Source organism: Pezoporus wallicus, unplaced genomic scaffold, assembly GCF_028554395.1.
Source record: "Pezoporus wallicus isolate ANWC-B61680 ecotype Strahan unplaced genomic scaffold, APGP_CSIRO_Pwel_v1 contig_3817, whole genome shotgun sequence".
NCBI lineage: Eukaryota > Metazoa > Chordata > Aves > Psittaciformes > Psittacidae > Pezoporus > Pezoporus wallicus.
Window position 1 is genome coordinate 12,377,107 of NW_026635157.1, and position 27,621 is coordinate 12,404,727.

At 40.3% G+C, this 27,621-nt stretch overlaps 1 protein-coding gene across 4 annotated transcripts in view; it reads right to left on the reverse strand.

Moving 5' to 3' along the window:
- Positions 1-27,621, reverse strand: part of LOC130599089 (tRNA (guanine(10)-N2)-methyltransferase homolog) — a 46,427-nt gene that overhangs the window by 8,724 nt on the left and 10,082 nt on the right. Inside the window, exons 1-12 of one of the 4 annotated variants that reach the window (XM_057409251.1) lie at positions 22,523-22,657; positions 19,419-19,484; positions 18,618-18,691; positions 16,330-16,411; positions 14,950-15,042; positions 13,825-13,959; positions 13,572-13,728; positions 9,447-9,527; positions 8,621-8,785; positions 7,205-7,277; positions 6,338-6,469; positions 3,576-3,696 (exon numbers count right to left, since the gene is read on the reverse strand). In XM_057409251.1, the coding sequence (XP_057265234.1) occupies positions 3,576-3,696; positions 6,338-6,469; positions 7,205-7,277; positions 8,621-8,785; positions 9,447-9,527; positions 13,572-13,728; positions 13,825-13,959; positions 14,950-15,042; positions 16,330-16,411; positions 18,618-18,691; positions 19,419-19,484; positions 22,523-22,597 (1,254 nt within the window). In that variant the 5' untranslated portion in view covers positions 22,598-22,657. Of the gene's footprint in view, positions 1-3,575; positions 3,697-6,337; positions 6,470-7,204; positions 7,278-8,620; positions 8,786-9,446; positions 9,528-13,571; positions 13,729-13,824; positions 13,960-14,949; positions 15,043-16,329; positions 16,412-18,610; positions 18,692-19,418; positions 19,485-20,501; positions 20,769-22,522; positions 22,658-27,621 lie in introns of those variants that run through there. The other 3 variants (XM_057409256.1, XM_057409274.1, XM_057409266.1) reach the window with 3 other exon arrangements.

Here is a 27,621-nt window from a genome sequence, read left to right on the forward strand (position 1 = left end):
GAACAGCCACGGTCTGGGACGGGGTCTCTGTCTGAGTTGCTGTAGTCACCTTACTGCAAGCTCTCTTTCTGGAAGCAACCATATTGGTGCGCAGTCTGGGACACCAGCAACACGACCTGCTTGTTCCTCCCTGTGCCCGGTGGGCAGCGACCGGTCGCTGCCCTCTCAAAGGCTTTTTCAAGGGAAGCAGCAGGGGAGTGGTCGCCGTCACCGTGGGAACGCCCCCCTCCACGTCAGCCTCTCTCTCGCAAGGGCTGCTGGGGCTTCGGGGATCGGGAGATGTCGGGAATCGCGATGTCTCTGCGCTATCCCCTCTGATTTTCCTAATCTCCGTTGACCCTCGCGTCGCTGAAGCGTGCCGGCTGTGGCTCTAGCTAGGCTAGCTCCGATCAGCTGACTGAATGCTAGTAGCGAGTTTAGGCCGCTTTTAAATCTCCCGCCGTCACCGTGGGAACGCCCCCCTCCACCCCCTCCTTTCATAGGCTTTCATATGCTCAGAGCTCATCCATCAGTCAAATTCTGTTTCACCTTGCTGCATAATTTCTAGGTGTCCCTCTTAGTCCTTGTCAATTAACGACCTCTCCTGCCTTTTTTTTTTTGAAGTCCAGATTAGAAACTTCAGAACCAGGTTGCATTCACCAGCCACACAGATTCCATGTATTTCTGTAAGACAGCCAGCAGAGGAATGAAACAAATAATTCAGCAATAGCTGTAATAATTCAACATGGGGAAATCAACAAGCCTCAGAAAACAAAGGCAGACAGACGGATGGAAATTAAAGGAAACACCAAACAACCCTACAGGTAAACATTGTTAATAAGTTCACCCCTTCTGAAAACAGCTGGCTGACAGATTCCCAAGAACCCTCATGGTAAGTAGTGCTGTAGGTTTCTATAATCCACTTTTCCCACTGATACACCACTTACTTAAATTTGACATTTAAATAAAAAATAATCATGCCAGTTCAGATCTAGGTGGCACAGACTGAAACCTTTCAGCCTTACACAACTGTATTTTTAAGGCTTTTGAAAAATAAACTGGCACAATGGAAGGTATGCTTTTATTTGATTCGGGCTGTAAGTACTGGTTCAAACCTCCTCTGACCTGAAGCAGTATCTACTCAGCCAACAGCTTCCCAAACTTCTGCTACCACTTTATTTCAGTTCTTACATAGGAATGCCTACAGTCTTTGGAGAGCTGAACGGGTGTTTTTACTGCTTAAAAAAAGCCTCCCTTCACAGTTCAATGACGGCAGCCTCACACACAGTCTTGCCAGCTATAGTATCAATTAGAAAGTTTAATTTCAGGTTTAGAGGAATACTGGGGCAATCCATACCCATTTAATACCAGAAGGGACAATAATATCCACAGAAAGAAGTAATACATTAGGCTAGTAAGCTCTCACCTCGTATCACTTCTGTTTTGCTCCTCTCCTGCTCCACACTCCAGGTCTTCACTTCTCTAAGTCTTCTGCCTTCTGAGTTTTAGAATACTAAAAGTTACTAGCTAGGTACTGCATTCACTTCTATTATTATGACTATAATTTAAGACTGGTGAGGAGGGGAGTTACTAATGACCACCATGGCTATCCAAAGAAGAGCCTTGGCTATCCAAAGAAGAGCCTTAAATGTTAAAAAACAAACAACTCTTCTGCTCAGACTGTCCACTTTGGAAAAGCCTATTCATATCAACACTGTGTTCAGTAAGAAATCTCCTTTCAGTTGGTGTGATTTCATCGTAAACTTAAGGAGAAGAGACTGGATGCTCACAAGACAGTGACTTATATACCACCTTTTGCAAGGTTTTTAATCCAACTTTTATGATCTTCATGCTTATGATGAATTAGGATAGATCAACACTTCAACTAGACATACTCACTTTTTACATACACTCTGGTCTCCTTTATATTGCAAGCACAAGCAAATTGCACCACCAATTTCACATTTAGTAACTAATTAAATTCATCTCTAGTTAAGAGTTTAGGGTGTTAATAGTGGAATTGAATTTGCTGTGAAATCTGCAATTCATTATTGGTGGCATCACTGGGGAAACCAAAGGACTGCATAATGAGACTACACAATTTGTAGAACTTCTTAGCCACTTGCAAGTACTACATTAAGCTGAATTAAGAGGCATTTGAGAGTGCCTGTTACAAACCACTCTAGTAAAGCAGACAGGAACTGTCTGGAAATGCAAATGCTTGTATATTCATAAATATTCACTTTTTGACTGGGGGGAAAAAGAAAACCAAATAAAGACCCAACTACTGAATTTTACAGTCATATCTGGGGAGTCAGAAGTATCCAATTCAAAGATTGCTCAGGTTATTAAGACAGGAAAAAATATTCCAGATAAGGGACACTCAGCAGGGAAATCCTGGATAGTTAAACAAGAAGACCCTAAACCAACCCACGCTAGCTAAGGAGTCAATATGTATATTGTTATTTAGACAAGTTCTGCATCATCAGAAACTGCACATGGGTCCTGGTATCTTTAAATTATTTAAAAGACATCTGGAGTCCCGAGTGTAAGCACCTGCACAGCTTTATCTAAGCAGTAAGCCTGCCAACAAGACTCAGGTGTTCAGAGCTAAACACTTCCAGACATAAACCTGTCAAAGCATGTACTGGAGAACAGGTGATGCACAAAACAAGAATAACAAATGATGAAAGTCTATTTGCAGAAGGGTGGATATATTTTTTATATCAGAACATGTTATCCTACAGCCCTGGCAGTAATAAAACTCCTGCAGAAAATTCCTACAAACACCCTGAGACACACATGTCAAAAACTTTCATAACTTACCCTCTTGGTTTGCTACTGGTGAAGTTGGCAGCTCTGGCTCTGAACTCCACACAGCATTTAAAAAAAACAGGTGCTGCTTGAGAATCTCAGTCACCATTAACAATATGAATGCAGCACTGAAACCCTGCTGTGTTAGTAGTGCAAGCACCATGCAGACACAACAGCCTGACCATTTCCTGTCATTAAAAATAGCTCTTCCAACTGACAAGGAATATACTAAAAACACTTGTTCGCTGCCTGCAAGTGTTTTCATTAGGAATTTGCTTCACCTTTGTTTAGTATCTCTTTTAACAGTATGAGGCGACAGAAGCAGCAAGAATGGAAGAAGACCTGAATGAAATATTCCCTAATCCTCAAGGAACAAGCACCTTAGGAGAGGTACTTAGTGTGTCCCAAAACAGACAAACAAAAAAAAGCCCATGTCTTTCTGTACTTATGTCACTCTGTGAATGGGGTTCACAGACCTCAGTTTTCCAAGCAAAGCATATGCAACTTTCACAAGTAACTAAGTTTGGAAATTTCTTTTATATTATAAAGCAGCCTGCTCAGGATGAAAAGTTTATAAAAAAATGAGGAGAAAAAGGAAAAGACCAAAACTAAAACAGTCCCTTAAATCACTACCCAAGAAATGTGTGGCAATTTTATAAATGCGCTCTCATCATCAAACACTCAAGTATGATAGAAATAAGGATCAAATGCTGAACAGTATGACCTTTTCCTGAATGCAATAGCTCCTATTTTATACGATATAATCAAGAATTCAAACTTACCTTAAATTCTTTCACCTTTTCCATAGTTATCAGGCGCCTTGATGTATGGCTGGAAAGCATCTGCTCACAGTTGCTAATAAGTTTCAGGCATGGGTGGCGAGGAATGATCTCTTCTGTATATCTGGAAGAAATAAACATTCATAGAGCTGTAAGCTCATGAGCTGGAAGTCTTGCATGTGAAACAAAATTCATACAGGTTCTTCACAAAATGGCTTACACTAGAAAGTTGATATACATTTTAATCTGATTAAAGAAACTCAGGTATTGGTGATTGAGAGTTTTTACATCATAAATCCCAATCATTTTGTGACAAATGCGTAGAAAAAATTAAAACCTCGCAGTACAGAGAATTCCCCCCCACATATTCTACATTTCTGGCATTTCTTAAGGATAACAGTGAGGTGTTGAACAAGAGAGACAATACCAAATACAGACTTGAAATTTGGAAAAACCCCAAGCAGTACTACTTCTTTGCTTTGTTCCCAAATTTGCATATCTCAAAACAACCTTTCAGTTACTTCTCATGTATGTAATCAAGTCACTACTTCTGCTAGGTAAGTCAGAACATGCTTTTGACAAAGGAGAATCAAATTAATTCTCAACTTGTTTTTTTCTGTTAGACAAGACTTTTGATGCATCTATTACCCACCAAACTGCCTCTTTCTCTTACAAAGGCAGGCAACTGCCACAACATCGTAAAAAGTTTCTCTTCATGACCACATAAAAGCCTGACTGCAAAGGAATTAGAAGAATTTAGACTCAACAATGATTTCAATGTCAGATTGAAAGAGTAAACTTTGGAGTGAGATGCTATCTTACAGAGGGAGAGATCATTATCACTTTGTTAAAAGGCCTTGTCTGTTAGCATCAATGCATATATTTCTACATTCTTTCAGGTAAAACTCAGAACATTGTCAAGTAAGAAATATAGTAACTTTGTTTTTAATTTAAGGTAATATACAAGATCTCAAATAACACATGAATCTGATGGCAGGTGTTGCCAAATAATATCTGATAATGCTACATATTAGTAGACAGTATCTTGCCTTCCCCCCCAAGTACCTGATGTTTGTTCCCATATTCATCATGACAGCTGAAATTAAAGTGACTATACTAACATTCTGTGCAAATATAGGGACTTCAGTATTTCAGTTGTATGTACAAATTCACTTTTTAAGAGGCAACCCAACTAGAGCTTCAGAGAGCTGACCTCCCCAAAACAGCAACTAAAGTAGAACCAGAACATGCAGTTCCTAGTTCTCGAAAGTTAAACCTTTATACTGCTGTACTGAGGAAGCATCCTCTTACCCATGTTCAATGAGCAGACAAAAAGCTCCGGTATTTTGACAAACTCTGCTATTTTGAGAATAAACTCAGTAATTCTGAACAAAGGTTATTGACATGGCAATCTAAGAACTCACAACCACACATGTTCAGTCAGAGTTAAGCAGATACAGCCAGACATTTGAAACAATTAGCTATAATACTGTTAATGGCATTCACTATTTTGTTTGTGAATATTCTTACAAGATAAAAAGCTTATGATACCAATTCTATCACTAAAAAAAATGCAAGCTACTGCATTCTTCTGTTAGGGAAGCATATACTTTTGACTTCCAAATTTTCAAAACTGCATGTGATAATTACATGTAGGGCTGTCACAAGACATTTCCATGGTGAAACCAGGGACAACAACCACCTTGTAAGTATAGTATGACTGCACATAAAAACACATGACATCACATAAGCTACCTTCAGAGCACATCTACACCTTAGAAACAGCTACTGTCACTTCACTGTGAAACAGTTTTTGGAAAAAATAAAACCACAATCCCCCCCCTCCCCCAAACCTTAGATAAGAGATGCTGAAGTATGCAAACAGATGTATCCCTTTTTAAACCCAGTTTTAATTTCAGGCCGCACTACTGAGCGGACAGCATCTGCTGGCCTCTCTCATCCTTAACAGGGCTGCTCCCCTGTGCTTCTTGCCTCTCACTGCCATTCTCTTGGTCACTTGGCTTTTGATTTCTCAGAAGAAAGACAAATTATTACTGACAAGCCCCAGAGCCAAGAATGTTCTCTTAAAGGACCTTGTCATGCATCTCTATCAACTACTCTACTAGAAACACATATTAATAACAGCCTTGCTACTATCTTAGAAATCTATCTGCACCTTGAAACTAATTTTTGAAGTTTAAACCACAACCCATTAGACGTGCATTTACAAGGACAGGTGAAGGCTTTTTCTTTTTGGTAATAGTAAGGAATTATCTCCATTTAAAAACCTTATTTAAAAATCTGCTTTCCCTTATATGAAATTGTAAAATATGAAGTCTGAGCACTTCTTTTAAGTGCTAGTACTGTGGAAGTTCCAGCTGCACTATGCCCCAAAAGAAAGCACAGTGAGAAGACTTAAAGGGGCCTACAAGAAAGCTGGAAAGAGACTTTTTACAAGGCCATGTGAAGATAGGATAAGGGGCAATGGCTTTAAACTGAAAGAGAAGAGATTTAGATTGGATATTAGGAAGAAATTCTTCACTGTGAGGGTGGTGAGATACTGGAACAGGTTGCCCAGAGGAGCTGTGGCTGCTCCATCCCTGGCAGTGTTCAAGGCCAGGTTGGACAGGCTTGGAGCAACCGTCTAGTGGAAGGTGTCCCTGCCCATGGCAGGGTCATTGTAACTAGATGAGCTTTAAGATCTCTTCCAACCAAAACCATTCTATAATTCTATGGTTCTACATACCAGAAATAAGAATACATACTCAGGCCTGTATATCGGCAGCCAGTAAACTAATCTTCCTCCCATCACCAAATACTCTGCCGCAAACTTCAATAGGTCAAAAAAGATGTCACTCAGATGATAACTGGATGAAACGAAGAGGTGATTTTCTGTGCTAAACAAAAAAATTTTACAAGTGTAAACATAAAAGCTCAGGTAAAACCTACATTTTTAATTGAAAAAAACCAAACCCCAAAAAACTACACAGAATAGCACTGTGATTTGCAAAACTATAGGAGTACAACTTCTATACAGCTTCTAATATGAGGAATATGACTTCCCAAATTCCCTACTGGGTCTTTAGACTATCGTCTTTAGTGCTCATGGAAATCAAAGACTCATAAGCACACTGGGAATAGTTATTTTGTACAGTCCCTTTCTTAAGGGCAATTTAGAGTAAAAGACAGTAGACAAGGAAGGCCAGGCAGCGGAGAAGCCATATGTTATCTCTGAAGAGAAAGGAGCTGTGGAAATCCAAGAAAGAAGGCTAAGGTAAAATAAAAAATAAAAAAATGGAGTTACTCTATTTTAGCCTGATTTTGCATTGTGCATAGACTGAAGAGAACTTTAAGAATAGGAAACACAAGGCAATTATGGCTCAAAGAGAAACAGGATTTGGAATCTGAACACAAGCAAATGATAAGCAGGGAGAACAAAACCAAGAGGATTTCAGGAAGTGACATGCTAATTTTGCAAACAGCAGAATGAGCTTTTGTTCTTTATTTATTATTACTACCTTTTTTTTTTTTAACTGCTGATGGGCAAGCAAGAAATAATAAAGATTCTAAAATTGTGACTGCCTTTCCATGAAGACATTTATATTCTACAACAGACAAGACAGCTCACCTACCTTCTTTCAGCTGTCTTAACTGTTTCCTTTTGTGAACCCGTTCTGCGAGTAGCTTCTCTGATACCATATGGTGCTATACAAAGCAAACACACAATGCAGAGATGAGAACCTCACTCTTTGTTCAAATAACATACAGTTACATTAGACATACACAACAGTGCACAAACTGCGGCTTATACAAAAGCTCTTACAAAGTAGAAGTCGGTCATGGTAATTTCCTCAAGATCTATTAGAAGTTCCTTGCTCAAAAAGGTTACTTTAAAACTGTTTCAAAGAAAGCCCTTCAGCTGTAAGGCACTTCTAGCAGCCTAGGTGTTTACTGCTCTACAAAGGACAATGCTTTCCTGTTTTGTTCATTAAAAGATATTCCTTACTTTTCCAATATGTGACTAACAATCTCATCTTTTTTTTGACAGACACAAACATCTCCCCTGTAGCACTTAGCTATATATTTTTCAAAATGAAATGATATATATTGGAATTTCTTTCCAACACATTACAGAAATGGTAAGACAGGTAATAAAAGCCAGAGATGGCTTTTTCTTTTGCATTTTTACACATTTCCAATAGCATAATATACTTCATGTTGAACACATCTGGTTGTGCGAGTCTTTTGTCAGCATCATGGAAGCACCAATATAACCATTTTGCAAATGAAGAAGTTGTGACACAATTCACAAACTTAGTTCTAAGTCGTATTAATATGCTACATTGCCTTATTGCCAAATAAAAATTAGCAGGCAACCCACAAAGCTGCACTCCCTATATTCTCATTAATATGAATGTGTCATCATAACAGCCAGCACCAGAGATCAGAATTGATGTATCAAGGTCTTTTATTTATTCTCTTAGCCTCTACTCCCTCTCACGCATAACAAATGGAGTTAAGTACAAAAGATTTCTAAAAGAGTGAAGGATCCTTTCAAACTGCTAGTGTGCCTAGTAGTTACGTGTATCAGACATGCACTAAAACTTTCTTCTTGGAAACATTCCAATAAGCACTTAAGTCTCCAGAAGTCCATCAGAGCTGCATGGCCAATTCCAGTGTGCTGCAATTCAAATCTTAACAGCAACACGGATCATCCTGTTAACAAGTCTCTGTGCATCAGTAAAGTTATGCCTTTACTGAATGAGACTTCCTTGAAGGATGATTTTCAACCATATTGATTTCTAGTGGCAAATATGCTGTCCATAGAAGAAAGTATTATAGCCAACTTTGTTACACATCTGTAACTATCCTTAAAATAAATGCAGAGATGTCAAATGCAGATTTCCACAGTGCTGCTCTCAACAGTCAACTTTCACAATATGAAAACTGAGGCCTGAGCACTCATCAACACATTAATTCAAAGTACATAGGCAATAATCTTTTAGTCACTGTTATCAGGCAACAAAAAGCAGTAAGTACAAGCTTACGATCTGTAATGATCGCATCGAACAGCATCCCTTTTCGCCATATTGGTCTTGAAGAATCAGAAACTAGTGCATCAAGGTAATACTTCTCTAAACCATACTGTCGGAGATTAGCTCTGATATTTTCATCTGGCCCTCTCCATTTCTGGTTCTTTCTGGTTGCTTTGCCTGAGGGGAGAAGCACATGGAACTGAAAAAAACCCATACTCAACAACAAACTATTTTATAGGAAACGCTTTCAGAAACTCTGATTCAATTTAAAGGAAAGTAACTGTAACATTCAAAACCAGGGTTTATCTCCTGACTTATTCTACTCACTGTCACAAATACTTGTGATAAACTTCACAAGTAACAAGGAATAATGAAAATACATGACAAATTGTACAGCACCATCTGCACAGGGTATCTAAAAATGTATTTATAATAATGCTAGTTTGTATGATGTTCTCACTATACATCAGTCATAATTGTGTCCAATGACTCAGATATAATTCGCACTGGAGTCTTTCAGAGAAGTAAGAATGGGATTAATCTTCCTGGGTTAGAATAGAAGTTTCCCCCATCACAGACAAAGAAAGCACACAGCTGTTGTAACTACTACTTGGAACCTTGTTTTGGTTTTTATTATTCCTTTTATTAAATCTTTCCTGATTAAGTAAGAGAACAGCTTAACTAGGATACATATAAATTAGTTAATAAAAATAACCATGACCAAATAAATCCTGTGAAATTGATGTTGCTTTAAAATCCACTAAGTATTATCCACTACCATCAGTATTCTTAAATTCCAGAGAGTAAGATTTCTGTGGCTTAGAAATATGCAACATACCTAATCCATGGATTGTATTGTAATCTATATCGGTACCACAAACATATGCTCCAAAGTGTGCTGAGGAGATTAGAAGGCCACCTATAAAGAGGAGAATAGGGGAAAAATATAAACTGCTGCCATAAATGTTACCTGTGCTAGGACTTTTTTTCTCGGGAACTTCAGGAGTTTACACCAGTAGCAGCACACTACACCCAACGCTAGACCCAAGAAAAAAAAAAAAGAAAAAGAAAAAAAATATCAAACTAAAACTACCAACCACTTAGAATCACAATGCAACTATAACCAGAGCTAATAGCACTTAATAACACTAAGTCCCTTGTCTGCTGGAGACTGTTCTTAGGAGCTTGCTTACGGTTTTCTGTATTTTGAGACAGTAAGATCCTTTAATCGTTACATGAACTGAAACTTTTAATTCTACCTGGCAAGGAGCAAAATTTCAAATTGTTAGAAAATCCAAATTGTCAGAAAAATCATTACAAAACAAATGGCAATTCTACCACATCTGTTCTCAAAGTCCATCTCCTTAGTTCTGTTTAAAATCAATCCTGTTGTTGATTTTGGCCACTCCCTGAGTAAGAAGCAATGGTCAAGAATCTTCTAAATATTTCCAGCGTAAACAGCAACATCAAAAAGTTTTCTCTGATTGTTTTGCTGTGCGAAAACAATATTGAGATGCATTTTTCTGTGAGTATGCTGCCTATTTTGTCAGTGTATTTATCAGCATGCTCACCCTGGAACTAAACTATTTTATTAAACATTACTATAGTGATCTGCTTTCCTAATTAAAAACAAAACAAAAAGCCAGAAAAGTACGTGTGATTTCCCCTTGAAATTTGGCAATGATTGAACAGCCCACAGTAAAGAGCAAATTATTTTGTCTCTTTAACAGCGTTCAAATGAAAAAATGGACGGACAGCAGGAGACTATCAAAGAGCTGTGCTGTCAAGTTGTTAATAAGGAGGTATGCAGTTCACATGATGAATTAATGAGAACAAGGCTGTGAACCCCACACTACTGATGTCAGCTGCTTATGGATACAAACAATCCTGCTAAAATAAAAGGGATGACTGCTACAGGACGAAGGGCTGAGCAAGCAAGCTTGCTGTGCAGGTGACTCCCTTTCACTGCAGCGTGGAGTGGCATCTCAAATGGCAGCATTGCTCCATGCCACCCATTGAGCACTGACAAATCCCTAACATGCCCTGCATGCACAGGCTAAAATCCCTGTCCCGGGCACTAGAAAATTCCTACACAGGGTGCTAATGAACTTTACCAAAAGTGAAGGTGAGGGAGAAAACCAAAAAGAATTCCTCTGCTTTTTGTTGTGAAATGGATCAGGGAAAAGCAAGGTTACTCACCCCAGAGGAGTCACCCATTTCCCTTCTTGGCTGCAATCCCTCAGAACAGATGGGCAGTACCTCCAGAGGGTCAAGACAAATTTAGCTAGCCCTGACCTCAAGTATGTCATACCACCCAGTCCTATAAAAAAAGTAAGAAGAAAGTACTTTGCCCATCTAAGAATGTTTTTAATCACAGAGGAAAAAAGGGTTTTAGTTACGAAAACATGAATTTACAGCTTTTAATAAATTTCAGGTGGTACTAGCTCAATTGTGCTCACACAGAAGGTACATGAATACTTAAAACTCTAACATGGCCAGCCCTTTGACCTACTATGGACAAAAGAAATGCAATCAAAGGGTTAATCAGTGAATCACTGTCTCCCCAGTGATTATCAGCAGAATAATGGTGGCACAGAACTTCACACCTTTCTATCCTACTCTATTTCCCTCATCTCTTCAGCACAGGTGGGGCCCTGGTCATACCACTATCCTCCAGGATGTCAAAGAAAACATTTCTGTCATTTGCAATTATGCAGTATCACGAATCGGCAAAGTAGGGACAAATATCTTTCAAAGGTATAAACAACAAGCTTACTGAGCTATCCTGAATAGATTGTCTAGGAGAAAGTACAAAGCATTCAGGTAAAACACATCATTTATTCTTCCAGAAACCTCCAGGTTTTCTTCTGCCCAACACTGAGGAAAGGATATCTAAACAGTTTATAGAAATTCTGTTTTACAACTCAAAACCAATCCTAGCCAGCCCAATTCTGTTTTACAAAAAAGGGGACTCAAGTCTCCTAAACCAGCCTGGCCAAAAGCACCTTTTATTCCAAGGACAAATTCCAATTGCCCACTCTTACACAAATGTGGAAGATTTGTGTTGGCTCAGACAGCAAAAACAGTTTATTTCCAACAAGCAAGCACCATCTTGCTAGGCCATTCTAATTTGGTACTATTAACCTTTTCAGCATAAAAGCCAGGAAGAAGCCAAGCCAGGTATTAAAAGTTGCACCATAAAGAAATCTTCAAAATGCTCCTCAAATCCTGAATGTATGTTCTTTCCAAACCCATCTGCTCAAACTCACTGCATCGCTCTCAACTCTTAACTATCTCACAGAATTACAGTGCCAGGGCACTGTTGCACTGACAATCTGGAAAATCCTCTAAAGGACCTCAAGAGACAACTGAAATTCCTGGGGTTTACCCACCAAAAGTAGATGGCAAAGGCTACTGTTTACTTGTTTAGTTATAAATACACTTTACTGACAAATGGTGTACTACCCAGTATCTCCAACTTCCCAAAGTACACTTAAATATCAAGCCAATATAGTCCAGATGTCTCATACAATAAACCCACAAAAACTGCAACTGAAATCATTAGGCAATCTGAGGAGAATTTTGCATATGCTACCTTCGGAACTGAAACACCTCTTAACATTTATCTTGCATTTATTAACATTTATCTTGCATTTCTATAGCTTCACCACTTCAATGTGATTTACGCTTCCTTTCTTTTCCTCAATTTTCACTTCCAAGGAAATAAACACTCTCAGAGAATTTTGTGTTTTAAGTTTAACAGATTTTTGTAAAAAGATACAAAACCATAGATACCAAAATGAAACAATCTGCTTAGAAAAGAGGCAGAGGACTTTCGTCAACCTTTCGAAGAGTACTACCCATCTACAAGGAACACAAGAACAAAGAGGAGGAAATTTTGTAAGACATTATGGTGCATGCAGAAAAACAGGTCATAAATGAACAAGAATTTAAGAGAAAAACATACAGTTCACAGAAGCCTCATGTTTCTGAAAATATTATATCCCTGGTCGGTTTTCTACGGTACAAAGAAGCCACATACTAATATAAATTTGTCCTACTAGTGACACTATAGTGTTGTGTTCCCTCCCCCTAACTTCTCTTGCAGTGATTTCCACAGCAAATTCTCTTCATCCTCCTATTAATGTAAGTATTTTTCATTGTACGTGTCTCACATGTCACCTTCTTGATCAAAGTTTAGCAAATCCAGGTCAGAAACATAGTAGTATCTCCAAAAGCATAACAAAGGCTATCAGTAGCTTAAGATAATATGCAGTTGTATGATTATACGGCAGGAGCTGACACAATAGATCTTCTATTTCACCTACAAATAGCTGAGTTTCCCTTAGGCAAAAAGAGCGCCTATGCCACACAGAGAGTAATATGTGGAATAAGAGCTCCCCCTCCCGGCTCAACTAGGAAAAGTTCAGCTGGGGGCGAATAACTTGCGTGAGCATTATCCTGAAGACCAGACATGATGGTACAGGGAAGTGATCGCTATCTTGAATGCTATAACCTAACTATTGCCATATTGTGTTATATGCTCAGAAATGCCCTCAGCACTCCTCTAAAAAGCCACCTCCACAAATGCTGCTCCTTGTAACATTCTGAAAGCAGCTGCAGGGAGCACTCTAGCCAAATACCAGTTTTTGGTCACTTGGTTGCCTTAAGCAGTCCATGACAACCACAAAGTGGTGTTTTAAGACATGTTACATAAAGTAATACAGTGAAGACAGACTTATCAGAAGTGTAAAATAAACTGCTTACATTTTCTGAAGTTGGTCTCCTTCCCCAAAAATCCCTTTCAAGTTAACAAAACATTAATTTTAGAATCACCATTTTGCTTTTGTATCATCTCAATTACTAGTCGAGCACCAGAAGCCACTGCACCAGGAAAAGTGTGGTGCAAACAGTAACACAATCCCCAGTTTTTCCCACCAGTAGAAGAAAACCAAATATATACCTGTTCCCACAAATGGATCATATACAACATCATTGGGTTTTACTCTCCCATGGTTTGCCATAATGAAAGACAGGCAGGCATCCATGCTCGTGTTTCCAATGAAGTGTCTCTTTTTCACACTGTAGGGCTCAATAAGTTCTCTTTGGCCATCTGCAATCTGTTGAAGCATTTAAAAATCACTGTCAGGTCTTAGACACATATATAAGCAGACATCTAACGGCTGGCAAGAAGCGAAGCAAGCATACTCACGCACCCATCTACCAAAATACAGGTGAAAAGGCTCCTCTGGAACATTATTAGGGTCCATTCCATAATCTTCCAAAATCCAAAAGATGTGTTCTGGTTTCTTTAAATTTACTTTTCCTTTGAACGGCAGAAATTCAAGGGCCTGTACAACAAAATAAAACAGAATTAAAAAGTAACAGGGTCAAACCTTTTCAAGATGCAACCCCCCAAAAAAAAATAAAACGGAAAAAAATAAACCACAGTTGTGAATATGATACATTCTCAATTTTCTCTGGATTTACAAAATCTTTTCTCTTGTAACTAAAGATAGCTCAAATGATTAAGGATTAGATATCAGGAACTATGGTTTTTATTAACTGAAGAGAATCCAACTTTAGAATAAATGAGCTGTATATATTATACAATTTTCAAGTTGCAGTGATGATGAAGAATGGAATTTAAAATTTCAGTAATGTGCAGCTACACCAATTTACACAGTCAGCATTACTTCATGCACACAAAAACTGAACAAACAGGAAAGGGCAGCTACTATGAATACAGATAATTTCAGTCTCAGTAAATTAAGTACATAGACTAAATAGGTGCTAAAATAAAATGTGGGAGAGCAAAAACTAACAGTAATTTAGAAAAACAGTCTAATTAAAATACTGATATAGTTAGGAGAGCACAAGTGTAGACAGGAGCACAAGCACAGAACAGAAAATGAGCCCACAGCTTGCAACTTAAGTCACTTGTTCCACATTCTACAACAATAAACACCTAAGATGGAGATCAAGTAACAGATTTTCTAAACACCTAGCACCTAACACTATAACCACTTGAATCCTATAGCTCTGGGCAATAAGCTTTAGTTTCCCAGGACACTGGGCTGAAATCAGCAGTGGTATTTGTCTTTACATATGCCTTATGTGGTCTGTTCAGAGAAAAAAAAAAAAAACAAAAAACAAAGTAGTGAATTTTGAGGGAATGTTAATTCAGACACAAAGATCTCATTCAGAGCTTATTAGACATAAGCCATAAACTGCATTAAGACCTTCAGGAAAACAAAAACTAAATATACAGATAGCATGGAGTTAAGAACAACATGAACAGATGAAATTAAATGTCAAAGATTTCTTAAACATCTACTTACATCTATCTTTTTTATTTTCTGTGCTTGAGTCAGTGTTTTGTTAAATGTATGAATATGTATTTTGTAAGTAGAGTCTGACTGCAGATATGGAAGCTGAAAAAGAAGCAAAGACACTTTCATTTGTACAGCTTCAGTGCATTTTTAATGACAAATCTGGTCATTCTACAATTCTACAATGGAGCTATGGCATTGGTGGATAGGAACAGGGCAATTGATGTCACCTACCTGACCATGTGCAAAGTGTTTGACACTGTCCTGCACAAAATCCTTGTTTTTAAACTGGAGAGGCATAGATTTGATGGATGGACACACGGTGGAAAACAAACTGGCTGGACAGCCACACTCAAAGAGTTGTGGTCAACAGCTCAAAGTCCAAGCGGAGATGGTGGTAAGTGGTGTTCCTCAGGGGTCAGTATTGGGACTGGTGCTGTTCAGCATCTTCGCTGGTGACAGTGGGATTGAGTGCACCCTCAGCAAGTTTGCTGATGACACCAAGCTGTGTGGTTTGGCTGATATCCTGGAGGGTAGGGATGCCATCCAGAGGGACCCTAACATGCTTGAGAGATGGGCCATTGCAAACCTCATGAAGCTCAATAAGGCCAAATGCAAGGTCCTGCACCTGGGTCAGGACAATTCTAGGCACAGTTACAGGCTGGGCAGAGAACAGATTGAGAACAGCCCTGAGGAGAAGGGCTTGGGAGTGTTGGCTGATGAGAAACTTTGCATGAGCCAGCTTCAGTGTCTGCTCGCAACCCAGAAATCAACCATATCCTGGGCTGCATCAAAAAGACTGTGGCCAGCAGGTCAAGGGCAGTGATTCTGCCCCTCTGCTCTCGTGAGACTCCACCTCAGGGTTCAGCTCTGGGGCCCCCCAACATAAGGAGATGAACCTGTTGGAGCAAGTACAGAGGAGGTCCAAGAGGATGATCAGAGAGCTGGAGCACCTCTCCTATGAAGACAGGCTGAGACAGCTGGCCTTGTTTAGCCTGGAGAAGGCTCCAGGGAGGCCTCAGAGCAGCTTCCAGTGCTTAAAGCAGGCCAATAGGAGAGCTAGAGAGAGACTTTTCACAAGGGCATGTAGTGACAGGGCAAGGGGGAATGGCTTTAAACTGACAGAGGATTGATTTAGATATTAGGAAGAAATTCTTTAATTTCTGTGAGGGCGCCAAGGCACTGGCACAGGTTGCCCAGAGAAGTTATGGCTGCCTCATCCCTGGAAGTGCCCAAGGCCAGGTTGAACAGGGCTTTGAGCAACCTGATCTAGTGGAAGGTGTCCCTGCCTGTGGCAGGGGGTAGAACTAGATGATCTTTGAGGTCCCTTCCAACCCAAAACATGCTATGAGTAAGGAACCATTTTATCCACATGCTTTATAAGCATACCATCTTGTCCACTGGATAGTTCTTCAAAGATGCATAGAGCTCTCCTGCAGATCTTCCATGACCCCACAGTTCAAATATAGATCTGAAATTACAAAGTTTAAGAGTGCAGTAATGTGGAGGGACAGAAATACCTTACAGTTACTTCTTCCTTTTAATCTTCTTGGACAATGTACTTAGGCTTTGCTTCATGGATTGCTGAAATTCACTCTTAGCACATGCTTAGGTTTTATTTGTAACAGGACACACTTAATTTTATTCCCAAGGTGGTATTTCAACTATGCTTTTTTGTTTGGTAACATGTACTAAAACGTAAATTTCAGTCTTAGTACCCTTGGCTACCACCAGACCTTTTTCTAGCACACAGTGATATCAGCAAATGAGACAAAATCCATTTGCACCTACCAATTTGATGAGGTAAGCAAAGGCTGAAAAAGGTCAAGAGCAGTGTTACGCTTCCCTGGAGTAACACAAATGGTCATTATATGCAAGACATAGTTTCACATCTCAGAGGTTCTGTCCCATTTCAAGATGTGGTTATGATGTTTGACATTTTGAGATGTTGAAATACCGTCATCTTATTTTGTCCGTTTTCTTAATGTCAGCTTTAAGTATTGCCTTGAAGATAAGAGAACTGATGCTACTGTAATGAAGGCTAACACTACATCACAGACCTCTCCCCCAGCATTCAAATATCCCAACCAAGTGGCCTTTCCATATCAAAGAAAAAAAAACACCTTTTAGTGCAGGAATCCTAATGTCATGACATTTGTTGTTAGACACTCATATGCACATTTGCAACACGCTATAAACACAGTCTTTAAGGTCTAGAATGCTATGGAGCACCTTTTCAAAGGATGTTCAAAGATTTAGCTCACTCAAACAAAAACAGAACTACATTTTACTAAGTGACAACAACAGATACCAAAGCCCAGTGATAATTTTGTTAAAGTAATCCTTTCCTGAGTAAATTAAGGCTATATTTCCAACCTGCACCCTACCCTGAAAAAGAGAGTACTTTTTTGCAGTGTCTTTTTTTAATGAAAGCATCTGATTCATCCACTGTGAGAATTTAAGCTATATTTATAGACAAAGCAATGAAAATGCTGACAGCATAGGCTATCAGAGAACTGAATCTTTTAATTTTATTCAACTTTTGGAGAAACTCTTCTATCAGGCCTGCTTCTTACTTCTACATTTACATGTGTAGCCAGGGGGAGGAAAAAAAACAACACAAAATGTTGGGAAGATTTTGTTTAGATAAATGTATGCTTCAGAACTTCTAATTTTTATTAGCGATGAAATGGAGATGCTTCAGCAATCTTACTCTAAAATGAACATATCTCCCCACAGCCAGTAATAGGTCAGTAAGAAAAATATGGACCTGTTACGCTTTCTACATCAGATAAGCATACATTAGCTGAGAGAGCATGGCATATGGAGCATCTGCAAACTTCTTTAGACATCTATGGCTGCTTTTTGAAGTACACTACAGCTTTTCTCCATTGGAAATATACTGTCATAAAGACAATTTTGTATACATGGGGTTTCTTTAGGCAAGAGTGGACAGCCCGCATCATTGTAGGTAGAACTGAACATCTGACACAAACAACACTCAACAGGGACCATGTGACACTGCACAGAGGCAACCAAACTAACTCTGAACAAGACAGCACAGACTTAGTATGGTCACAGAGCCATACCACAGTCATGTTTCTCATTCTGAACCATACCTCTGAGGTATCTCTCAAGCCTCAACAGAAAGCATGTTATTCAGACATCTCTAAAAAGGACCAAAAGCAGCTGGAGCAATCACACTGTGGCATATTCCTGTGGTCTTGAATTTTCTAGAAAGACCTCTGCTGCAGCAGTCTGGGCTGAGGGCTCTGAGCCCTACCAGCACTAGGAAGGTCCACAACCTTTCCCTTCCAAACAGGATTTTCATTTTTTTTACATATCACTAGCTTTAACTTTTGATTTCAGACATATTTTAAAACAAGCCAGTAACTAAACAGTACTCAAGGCAACTAAAACACTGTGACACTACAGGTCAAGTACTGGCTCTGAATTGAAGGACACCCTTTCAAGATCCTGCACTGATTGTACACTAAGTAGAGAATGGGCATGCTACACAATCAGTCCCATAGGCTCCAGTAATGCCTTCTCAATTCTAGAAGTAATCAGAGACTGCTTAAGACTCTATACAAAATTAGTACTAATTTTATATACATATATATATGAACAATTTTCCACCACCTACATTACCATTTACAAGATTTTTCACCTCTTACTTTGCACATACTGTCCGTTTCATCAGTCCCCTTGCCATCTCTTCTGAAGGAATACTGAGAATCCAAAATGGAGACTGAAATAAAGAGACGATAACTGAGGCAAACACCGAGCTGGAGGATGTCACATGAGTTACAAAACTACATGATTCTGTGCTATAAAAACAGAACATGCATGCTGAAGATTTTAAAAATAGATAAACAGGTGAACTGTGCAGAGAACATAAAACTTTTAATTTGAGACAAACATGTATACTTGGCTTCAGTGTCTGAGAAATGAGTAGGTATTCCATTTTCCCACTGCATCTTTGACTTGGTAAAATACTATTATTTATGCTTCTCTAGATTATTCATCCTCTAAAGACTCAAAATACCTCATTATGCACAAGCAGTAAGTAAAACTTAGTAATGTTCTCTGAGTAAGCACCAAGACCACAATCATAGCTCTTCCTAGCTTCACTCTTCCAGATACGCTGCATCACTGACTTAGTCAAAACACTAAATTCAAGCCGCTGCTGACTGATTTCGTGGCTCGGATATTCCGAGAAGGCAGGAGAGCCTCCCAGCAGGTGGCACTGCCTCCTTTCACACCGTGAATTTAAGCCATTCTGAGGTGCATGTCATGCATCTTTTACTCAGTCCCGAGTCTTTACTGAATTTTAGAATTGACTGGTTTTGGAAGATTCCTTATTTCCCTCAGAAAATTCCAAATTTATTCAGCTACCCGCATTTAATAAAAATACTACAAAAATCATACTTGCAAACCATACCTGCACTCAAGTAAAATATTAAGTTCTCACTTACATTTACACGAATTTCCTGCTCACCGCTGAACTGTCCACCGTGAAGTGAGAGCAAAGATTTTATTTCCTAAAGTGAAAATACAAAGGTCAGTTTTTAGAAGCATTAATTAATGTTTCAAAGAAAGGAAAGGGAAAAAAAAAAAAAATCAGCATGCCATAAATTCTAATGCAGATGGTGACCTCCATAGGAATTACAAGCAAAACATTAGAGATAGCAACAGAAGAATGAACAGTTTTTATTACCAACTAACTGTGGGAACTGACAGTGAAACATTCAACATAGATGTGTGGACAGAGCAGAGATTTACAATTAAATTCAGCTCTTATGTACTGTTCATGAACTGAAAAAAAATTAGACTCTCCTGGAAAAACAGTCTCTCACAACATTTCTCTTACAAAATTATTCTATTCTTCAAATATTTTTTAGACTTTCATGTAAAAGCCATGTCTCACCAGTAACACTGACCCAGGGCCAGGCCCAGCACTGAGCATCAATTCCTTTTCTGTTACTTCTTGGCTTTATGGGTATCTCAGCAGTTTTCTTCCATAGGTGTCTTTCCCCAAGTAAATTAAGTCATTAATTTTCCAAAGTAAATGAAATTGAGCATTTGTAAATTTGCTAATGAAACTGACACTGCCTTATTTGTTTCCATTTGCATAGAAAGGACATAAGAAAACACTGGAAGGTCTGCTCTAAGAGAATAGAAGTTTATGCGCAGCTATTTCGTTGTATGGTACTGGGATAGAAAAAGCACCTGAGATTTTACATACGGTATCACCGGCATCTCCACACACTACTAGTAATATTATCTACAGCAAAGTAACAAAGAGAAGCATAAAAATCACGACCTGTGAGAAAAGGCTTGGAAAGAAATGCAAACATGACCTCTACACACATAAAGGTTGCTGATAAAAGAAGGTAATATTTTTGACATTTACGAAGAGGAGATGAGAGCACTGGCTTCGGATGACAGCAGTGCTGCAGATGAGAGGTTGGGAAGATCCTTACAAAAGTAAGGACAGTGAAGCACCGGAACAGATCTGCCAGAAAATGCTGGTAAGTGAACATCTGACATGCACCCACCTGTCCATCAGAGACACTGTGTGCTGGAAAAGGAATCAGGATGCCCAATGTCAGCCCTCAGTATCTGACCCAACCAAAGAGAAATCCCTGACTATGGAGCACAGTTTCCTATCGACTAAGAAATAAGAAACATGGAACTTCATCCTACAGACACTTAACCACAAATGTTGGCTTCAACCACCACCTTGTGCTGTTGTGATCCAGCACCATCACCAGAAGAAAAGCAGGCCTCTTGTATCCCATATGCAGGTGTGCTACAGCTGGAGATCAGGCAGCTGGATCTTGCTAAGAAAGTCTGTCCTTGCTTGTTTCATTATGTTTCAGACAAATCAGGTCCCTAATGCTGCTCATTACAAAGCCAAACGTATGGCTGAGCAGTCACCAGAGTACAAGAAAAGGGAAATGGAGCTCCTGGAACAACCAAATAGAACTACAACCTTCATGGGGAAAAAAAAAAAAAAAAGAAAAAGAAAAAACCCCCAAAACATATGGATCATCTTTTTTTTACTTAAAGACTTTGCCTAAAGAAAAATTGGTTTGATCATAAACAAATTCGTGTTCCAGTCCCACAAAGCAGACAGCAAAAAAAAAGTATGCACAAAAGCATGAAAAATAATGAAAACAAATTATGCAACACACATTAAGCATTTAAAAACGTGTCAGGATGACCCACCAATTCTAACAAAATAACTGCATTTCAGCACTACTTTAAACAACAGCACACTACCCTGGATATCTTGTTACTAGCTCTTCAAGACGGTGCCCAGTGGAGCGCTTAGGGTACCAAAATTTTCTTAGTGTACCAAAATTTTCTTAGTGTAGTAACACTAAGTCATCCTGGGAAAAAAACAAATCATAAGCTAAATTTCCAAATCAGAGGATTTTCTTATAAACCCATAAATTGAGTGTTATGTTAAACCAAACATTCACCAAGGGTGCAGAAAAAAACATTGGGACCTCACAAAGAATAGCAGGGAGCTTCAGATGTTACTTTTTTTTTGTTTTACGTGATTTCTGCGAATACCGCTCAGTAAGATGAAACCAATTTGGTGACAGCAAACAAACTCTGCACCACAAAATTTGCAGCCAAGAGGCATAAACACGTCCATGGCAAGCAGACTGCAGAACTCGAGGCAGCAGGACCTGCTGGCTTCCGCACCCTGTGCGCTGCCATCCTACCACACAGGGTCGGCTCACTGGTCCTGTGTCAGCCAGAGTGGCACAAACCCTTCTGACCACACGGAAACCAATACTCAGGATCGAAAGCCAGAAGCGAGCAGCCTTCGGTGCCGTCAGTAAGACTCTGAGGAGGGTGGCTTGTGACCAGGACTCCAGCCAAGGCACTGGAGACCTCCATTAGCTCCCGGCCTGCGAGGCAGACATTTCAGGGAAGCCCCATCCTAGCTGCACCCCAATAAAGACATCTGGCCCCTCCTGCCCCACACAGCTCCATCAGTGACTGGGTCAGAGAGGATCTTACCTGTTGCCAGGGCAGCACCAACCATTTATGTACCCACACTATGCCAGTGACAGCAGATACATAGTTTAAAAACAAAAAAAGTCACCACAAGACTTTAAAAACACTTCTGTAAACAAAGTTTTCCCTACCAGTTCCCATTTCTGATCCGAAGCCCCTGGTACTTGCTGGCAACCTCTTCTAGCTCCAAAGGCTTTTAAAAGCGGCAAGGAAAGTCCTGCCTTAAAGGGACCATGAAGAGACACTCCATGGAGGCTGAACCAGGAGGAGGAAGCCACCTCCCGCTAAGGCCGAAGGGGTAGCCCCGCGCCCAGGACCACCTGACACAGGACGCGGAAAGCGAAGGACCCCTGGCGCCCTTCGCCCGGCAGCCGCACGCGCTCCCAAGCCAGGCGGCTCTAGCAGGAGGAGAGGAGAGGCGAGGCTCCACCGGGACCGGGCACGCCCGGAGCTGCTCCCGAGGGCAAAGACTCACTCGTCCCCCACCACAACAGGCCGACTCCTCCGGGCCCAGTCCCCAGCCCCGACCCACCGAGGTGCTCACCGGCAGGCGGAACTCGAGGTGCTCCTGCGCCAGCAGCAGCAAGTACCGCCGGAGCGATACCGCTCGCACCGCCATGTCCAGCCATTCCCCGCCTCCCCACGCCGCATGCGCTGCCGGGCGGGCCCAGCGCCGCGGCGGGAGCCGGAGAGGCGGGAGCGACGGGAGGAGCTTGCCCGCCTCTGGGGGAAGGTGGTGTTACCAACCCCACCACAGCTACCGGTAAGGGGCATGGGACCAATAGACTCCGCTGTGCGGCTCCGCCGGGTGCGGAGGCAATAGCCGCGACGCGGGGACAGGATAAAGTACGGCTCTCGGTCTTAATTAATTACTGCTTATTTCACCTCCTTCTCACTCTTTTTTTAACTTACGTCACCTGTCAGTGCAGCGGTACCGGTATATAAAGAAGTAAATAAATACATGTGTACTAGTCACGGGGGAAGGCTGCCGTTTCGGGCCGCGCACCCTTGTCCGCGCAACTGCGGCCTCGCCTGCCCCGGGCAGAGCCCTCCCTCGGTAGAGCAGGTCGTTAATAACACCAAGAATTAACAGGCGCCAGAGGGGTCACGTCCGTTTTTCCAGGGGAGGGAGGTCAGCTCCGGCGGCGTGGGGGTAAGAGCAGATAGAGACAGATTCCCGGTAAAGGGGCAGAGAGAGATGTGACTGTCCAACAGGGGCTCAAAATAACCAAACAGGTCTTCATATTGCATCTATTGTTTTATTAACATTTGGACTTGCTAGCTATAATCCCATACTGCTCTCTGTGTTACGCTGAGCTGAAAAGTTTGGTTTATCCAGATTTCACTAAGCTTTTTATTAGGATGAGGCCAGCTCAGTGCTGAATTCATGTTCTGTATTTTCTGTGCTGATTTTTAGACAGCCTTTTTTTTTTTCCTATGGCTAAGATTTTGCTGATGACCTGTGAGCCCTGCATGGGCAGTGTTCTCTATGGCCCTCCATAATCTCATTTTGCAGCTTCTCCTGTTCTGTTTTCCTGCAGTAATCAAAACTCAGGCTTGCTGTGAAGCTTTAGCTGTGACCATTGACAAGAAAACAATCTAAATGTGAACTTCCCTAGACGAGAAAGAGGTAGATATGGATCAGAACTGTTCACCTCAGCAGCTGAGTGTGGAGACCCAGCAATAAACACTGAACTGCTGACAAACCCCATGTGTCTGAGGTTGCTTCCAAAACCCTGAGATTGCTGAAAGGCATGTAGTGGAAGAAGTCTGCTTTTATTTTTCCAGTCTGTCTCCCTTTAAATGTCTTAGCTGTATAGCTCCCATTTTAGAAACCCCTTAGAAGGGAGTATTTGTTACTGGTTAAGCTGAATCTCTTTGAGACTTGCTTACTTTATCTAGAGAACACTAGATAAACACTGTCTGCTCTCAGAAGGTGAATGCCTGTTTTCCAGAGAATTTAAGTGAAGTCCTGTTTTTTCCTGCTTTTGTCTTGAGGATCCATGCAAAATCACTGGCAGTCTTTATGTGCTGCTCAGGACAATTTGAAAGTATATGTATGTTAATAAGTAAGACTTGAAGAGTATTTAATTCTGACATAAAAACAAAGTGCTTTTTAGATGCTGTGTTTGTAAACTTAACATAGACTTGTACTGCCACTGAGGAGAATCATGTAGTTTGTTAGTGTGGGTTTGGGGAGCCATGTTGACAACATTACATAGCTGTTTTAGGGAGGGAAAGGAAGAAAAAAAATTACTCTTTTTAGCCTTCAAGGGAATTTTAAGGATGTAAAATGTAATTACTCAAATTCAGATTTATCCAGGAAGCTAGAATTAACCACCCTCCTCTCACAAAAAATATAACAGGATCATATGGCAGCCATGAGTTTCAATTTAAAAGGGGAGGACTATGAAAAGCTGTTATTTCATGTGTGCTGCTGCTTGTTGTTCTTTGTTGTCTTCCGCAGCCATTGTGTTGCCATCTCCAGCTCACCCCATGCACTTCTCTAGACTCAAAGGCAACATGAGTGTTGTTTGACTGAAACTTGCATGTTCTGCTAGGGAACTCTGGGAGATCTCTCTAGCTGTTCATGGGGTTCATATGCAACAGCAGCTACATATGTATATAGGCAAATAAGAAACCTTACCAAAAAAAAACACAATGCTTTTAAAAGACATACCTGATCTATAATTCAGTTATTAAATTGTTCAGAAATTGTATTTCTATTTCCCCATAGAAAAGCCAGCACTACTCCTCTATTTTATTTCTGAATATCTGTAAGAAAATTAGCAGCTCTACTAATATGCTGTAGGGAAACTCCAATGTGTCTATTCCAACAGGTGAAGGATACGATCCATCAAATACATGGTTATAACACATTTGGATCTCTATAGGTACATATGAAAGTCTGTCCCTAATTCATGGGAATAATTACATACTGTACAGATAGTTGAAGTACTCATAATCCCATGCGCAGCAGCTCCCTTGCTAGCAGCCTGCCTGTAGGTTTTAGTAGTCAGACATGGCTGTGCAGCACAGCCTTTTAAGGGAGAACTATCTGTTCTGATTTGGTTTTCTTCACTACATAGGGCATTGCAGACGGTGCTAAGCTAACTAACTGGATTTTTACTTCTCTCTTCAGTGTCTGATGAGGAAAATCTTCCTGGTCCCATCATATATTGGCGTTACAGCTCCAGATATTATTTTCTGCAGATAATAATTTCTGTCGTGTGTGGGAACCTCATCAGCACAGTGTGGGTTTGTCCACCTTTAATCAGTGTGCAGGCAGGAGAAAGGCTGCCCAGTCCTGCCTATGGGTTGGTGCCTCTTGCAGAATGGTTTGCTCTCTTGCCTGTCAATAAGCCTGTGCTGAACAGGTCAGCCAGCACAGTGTCAGGTTGTTTCAGAAGTCTACAGGGCTGCCGGGGGTAAGGATAAAGTTCTTTAAAAGGCATCGTTGCATGAAGAGTAAGTACTGCACTATGTTCATGTTGCATGGGGGTGTGGGACTGGTGGTACACCCTATAACCTGTAACTTACTGCCCTGTATTACAAAATTGCTCTGAATTTCAGCTGAATCACTTCTACTTTCTTCATTGCTGTAAAATTATGGGTGGACTTAATAAAATCTTCAGATGTTTAACAAGTTTTTCAGCAGCCTTGCCTCTCACTTCGGCAAAACTCTTCCAAAAATTATCAGGCTGATCTGTTGTTTTTGCTTCACAGCTGACAGCGTACCCAGGAACCACAGTTACAACCAGCCATTGATTTTTTTCCTGCTTGAGTGCCATAAAACGTTTTCAAGAAATGGAAGAAGATAAAGGGCAGAGTGCTAAAGCTACCAGTGTGGTGGGTGACTTGAGGAAAAGTTGGCAGACCTGGGCAGAGGATCACATTGAGTATCAGAGAAAGAACCCATTCAGCAGTGAGGACAGGCTTGCATCTAAACCTGTGCATACTCACAGAGGAGATCCTACCTACGGGAGACCCCCTGAAGGGTCTCAGACAGAGCAGAGAGGGAAAGATGCTCAGTCACACGTGGGTAAGGAACTGGAAGAGCTGTGCTTGATCATCAAAAGCACTGGAGAGGTGGGAGAAGATGGACGTGTGAGTGTAACATTCGGGCAGCTGTTTGAGACATACGTGACTATTTCCAATAAAGTAGTAGGAATCTTGTTAAGAGCCAGAAAACACGGTCTGGTTCATTTTGAAGGTGAAATGCTTTGGCAAGGAAAAGACGATGGTGTGATCATCACTTTACTAGAGTAAGGCTTTGTCATCTAATGAATTCTGCTGCATGATTCCATTGTAAAAATGTATCTAGATAATATCTTTAAAGAGGTTTTCATTACAGAATTACAGCTCAGCTACTTACTGTGACATGAGCAGGAGAGAAAGTAGGTGAAAAAGATAAAGATATTTTTGTAAAAATGGTAGAGATTTGGACAGAAACCATAAATGATGAACTAACCCATCACCCTGCCATTGGATTGTCCTTTCATTATTATCATCCACTACCAAATATACCACAGTTCTTCATATAACTCCACTGGCTTACTGCTGTAGGTTACAGAAAATATAAATTACGAACTTGCTACCATACAACACTGATTCTTGTGGGCTGGGAAATACTGTGTGTGGGACTTTGATTTGTAAAACATGGAGTTGAAACCTTCATGGGAGCTCGTATACTTCTTTAAAAAAACAGCCCGGTACATAGCAAAATTTAGGTTATTTTTGCATGGTGATACTGAATATGGAAGTGCTTTTCATGAAGTATATGAAAATTCCCAAATTTTCAGAAATATCACAGCAAGGGTATTTGATGGTTCCTAAATGAGTTGCATCTCGCATGTGTTTTGGAGACATGCACTGCTCCTGGTATTTAATAGTCTGTTCTTATCGTCATATCTTCTCCAAACCTTCCATGTCTCCTCTTCTTTGTCCTCTGTATCTCACACCTTTTTTTACCTATTCTGTTCTTCTAATGCTGTGTCAGACTGTAGAAAATCAGAAAGTTCTGCAGGCTTTTTTGGTGAATTCAGCTATATCTCTTCATTGAAGGTAGGGTGCCACAAAAATGTGGTGTTAACTACACTACTTGATGGATCTTTAAAGTAAGATATTCTCTTGCCTCAAAACGATATTGAAATTTAATATAAATTATGAACTTGATAAAAGTGGTAGATTATTTGATGCTATTTATACAAAAGAATAATTTTCTTGCAAAAAGCCTAAAAGAGTGTTTTTTTTGTATTGACATTTTCATCCAATGGAGGTTTGTATTAAAATAAGCCTTTGACTAAACAAATAAAAATACAGATTATCCCTCTGCCTCCTTCTTGTAGTGAAAAGACAATGAAAGTAGAAAAAAAAAGGAAGAAATTCATGTGCTGAAGTAAGTGGACAGGGGAATCAGATGCAGGTAGAGCATGCATGGGGAAACAAAGGATGGGTCTGAATTGCCACATAATTTTACCAGTTTTATCATGTTGGAAATGGGAAGATGTACTGCACTAGGCATTGCTGGCATGTGTTCCCTTAGTTTTCCAATCCACTCCTTCTTCCTGAACAAATCCTTGTCTTGCAGCTGAAAACGAGACATAGATTTTGTGAACTTAACACATTTGAAATGTGTTGTTG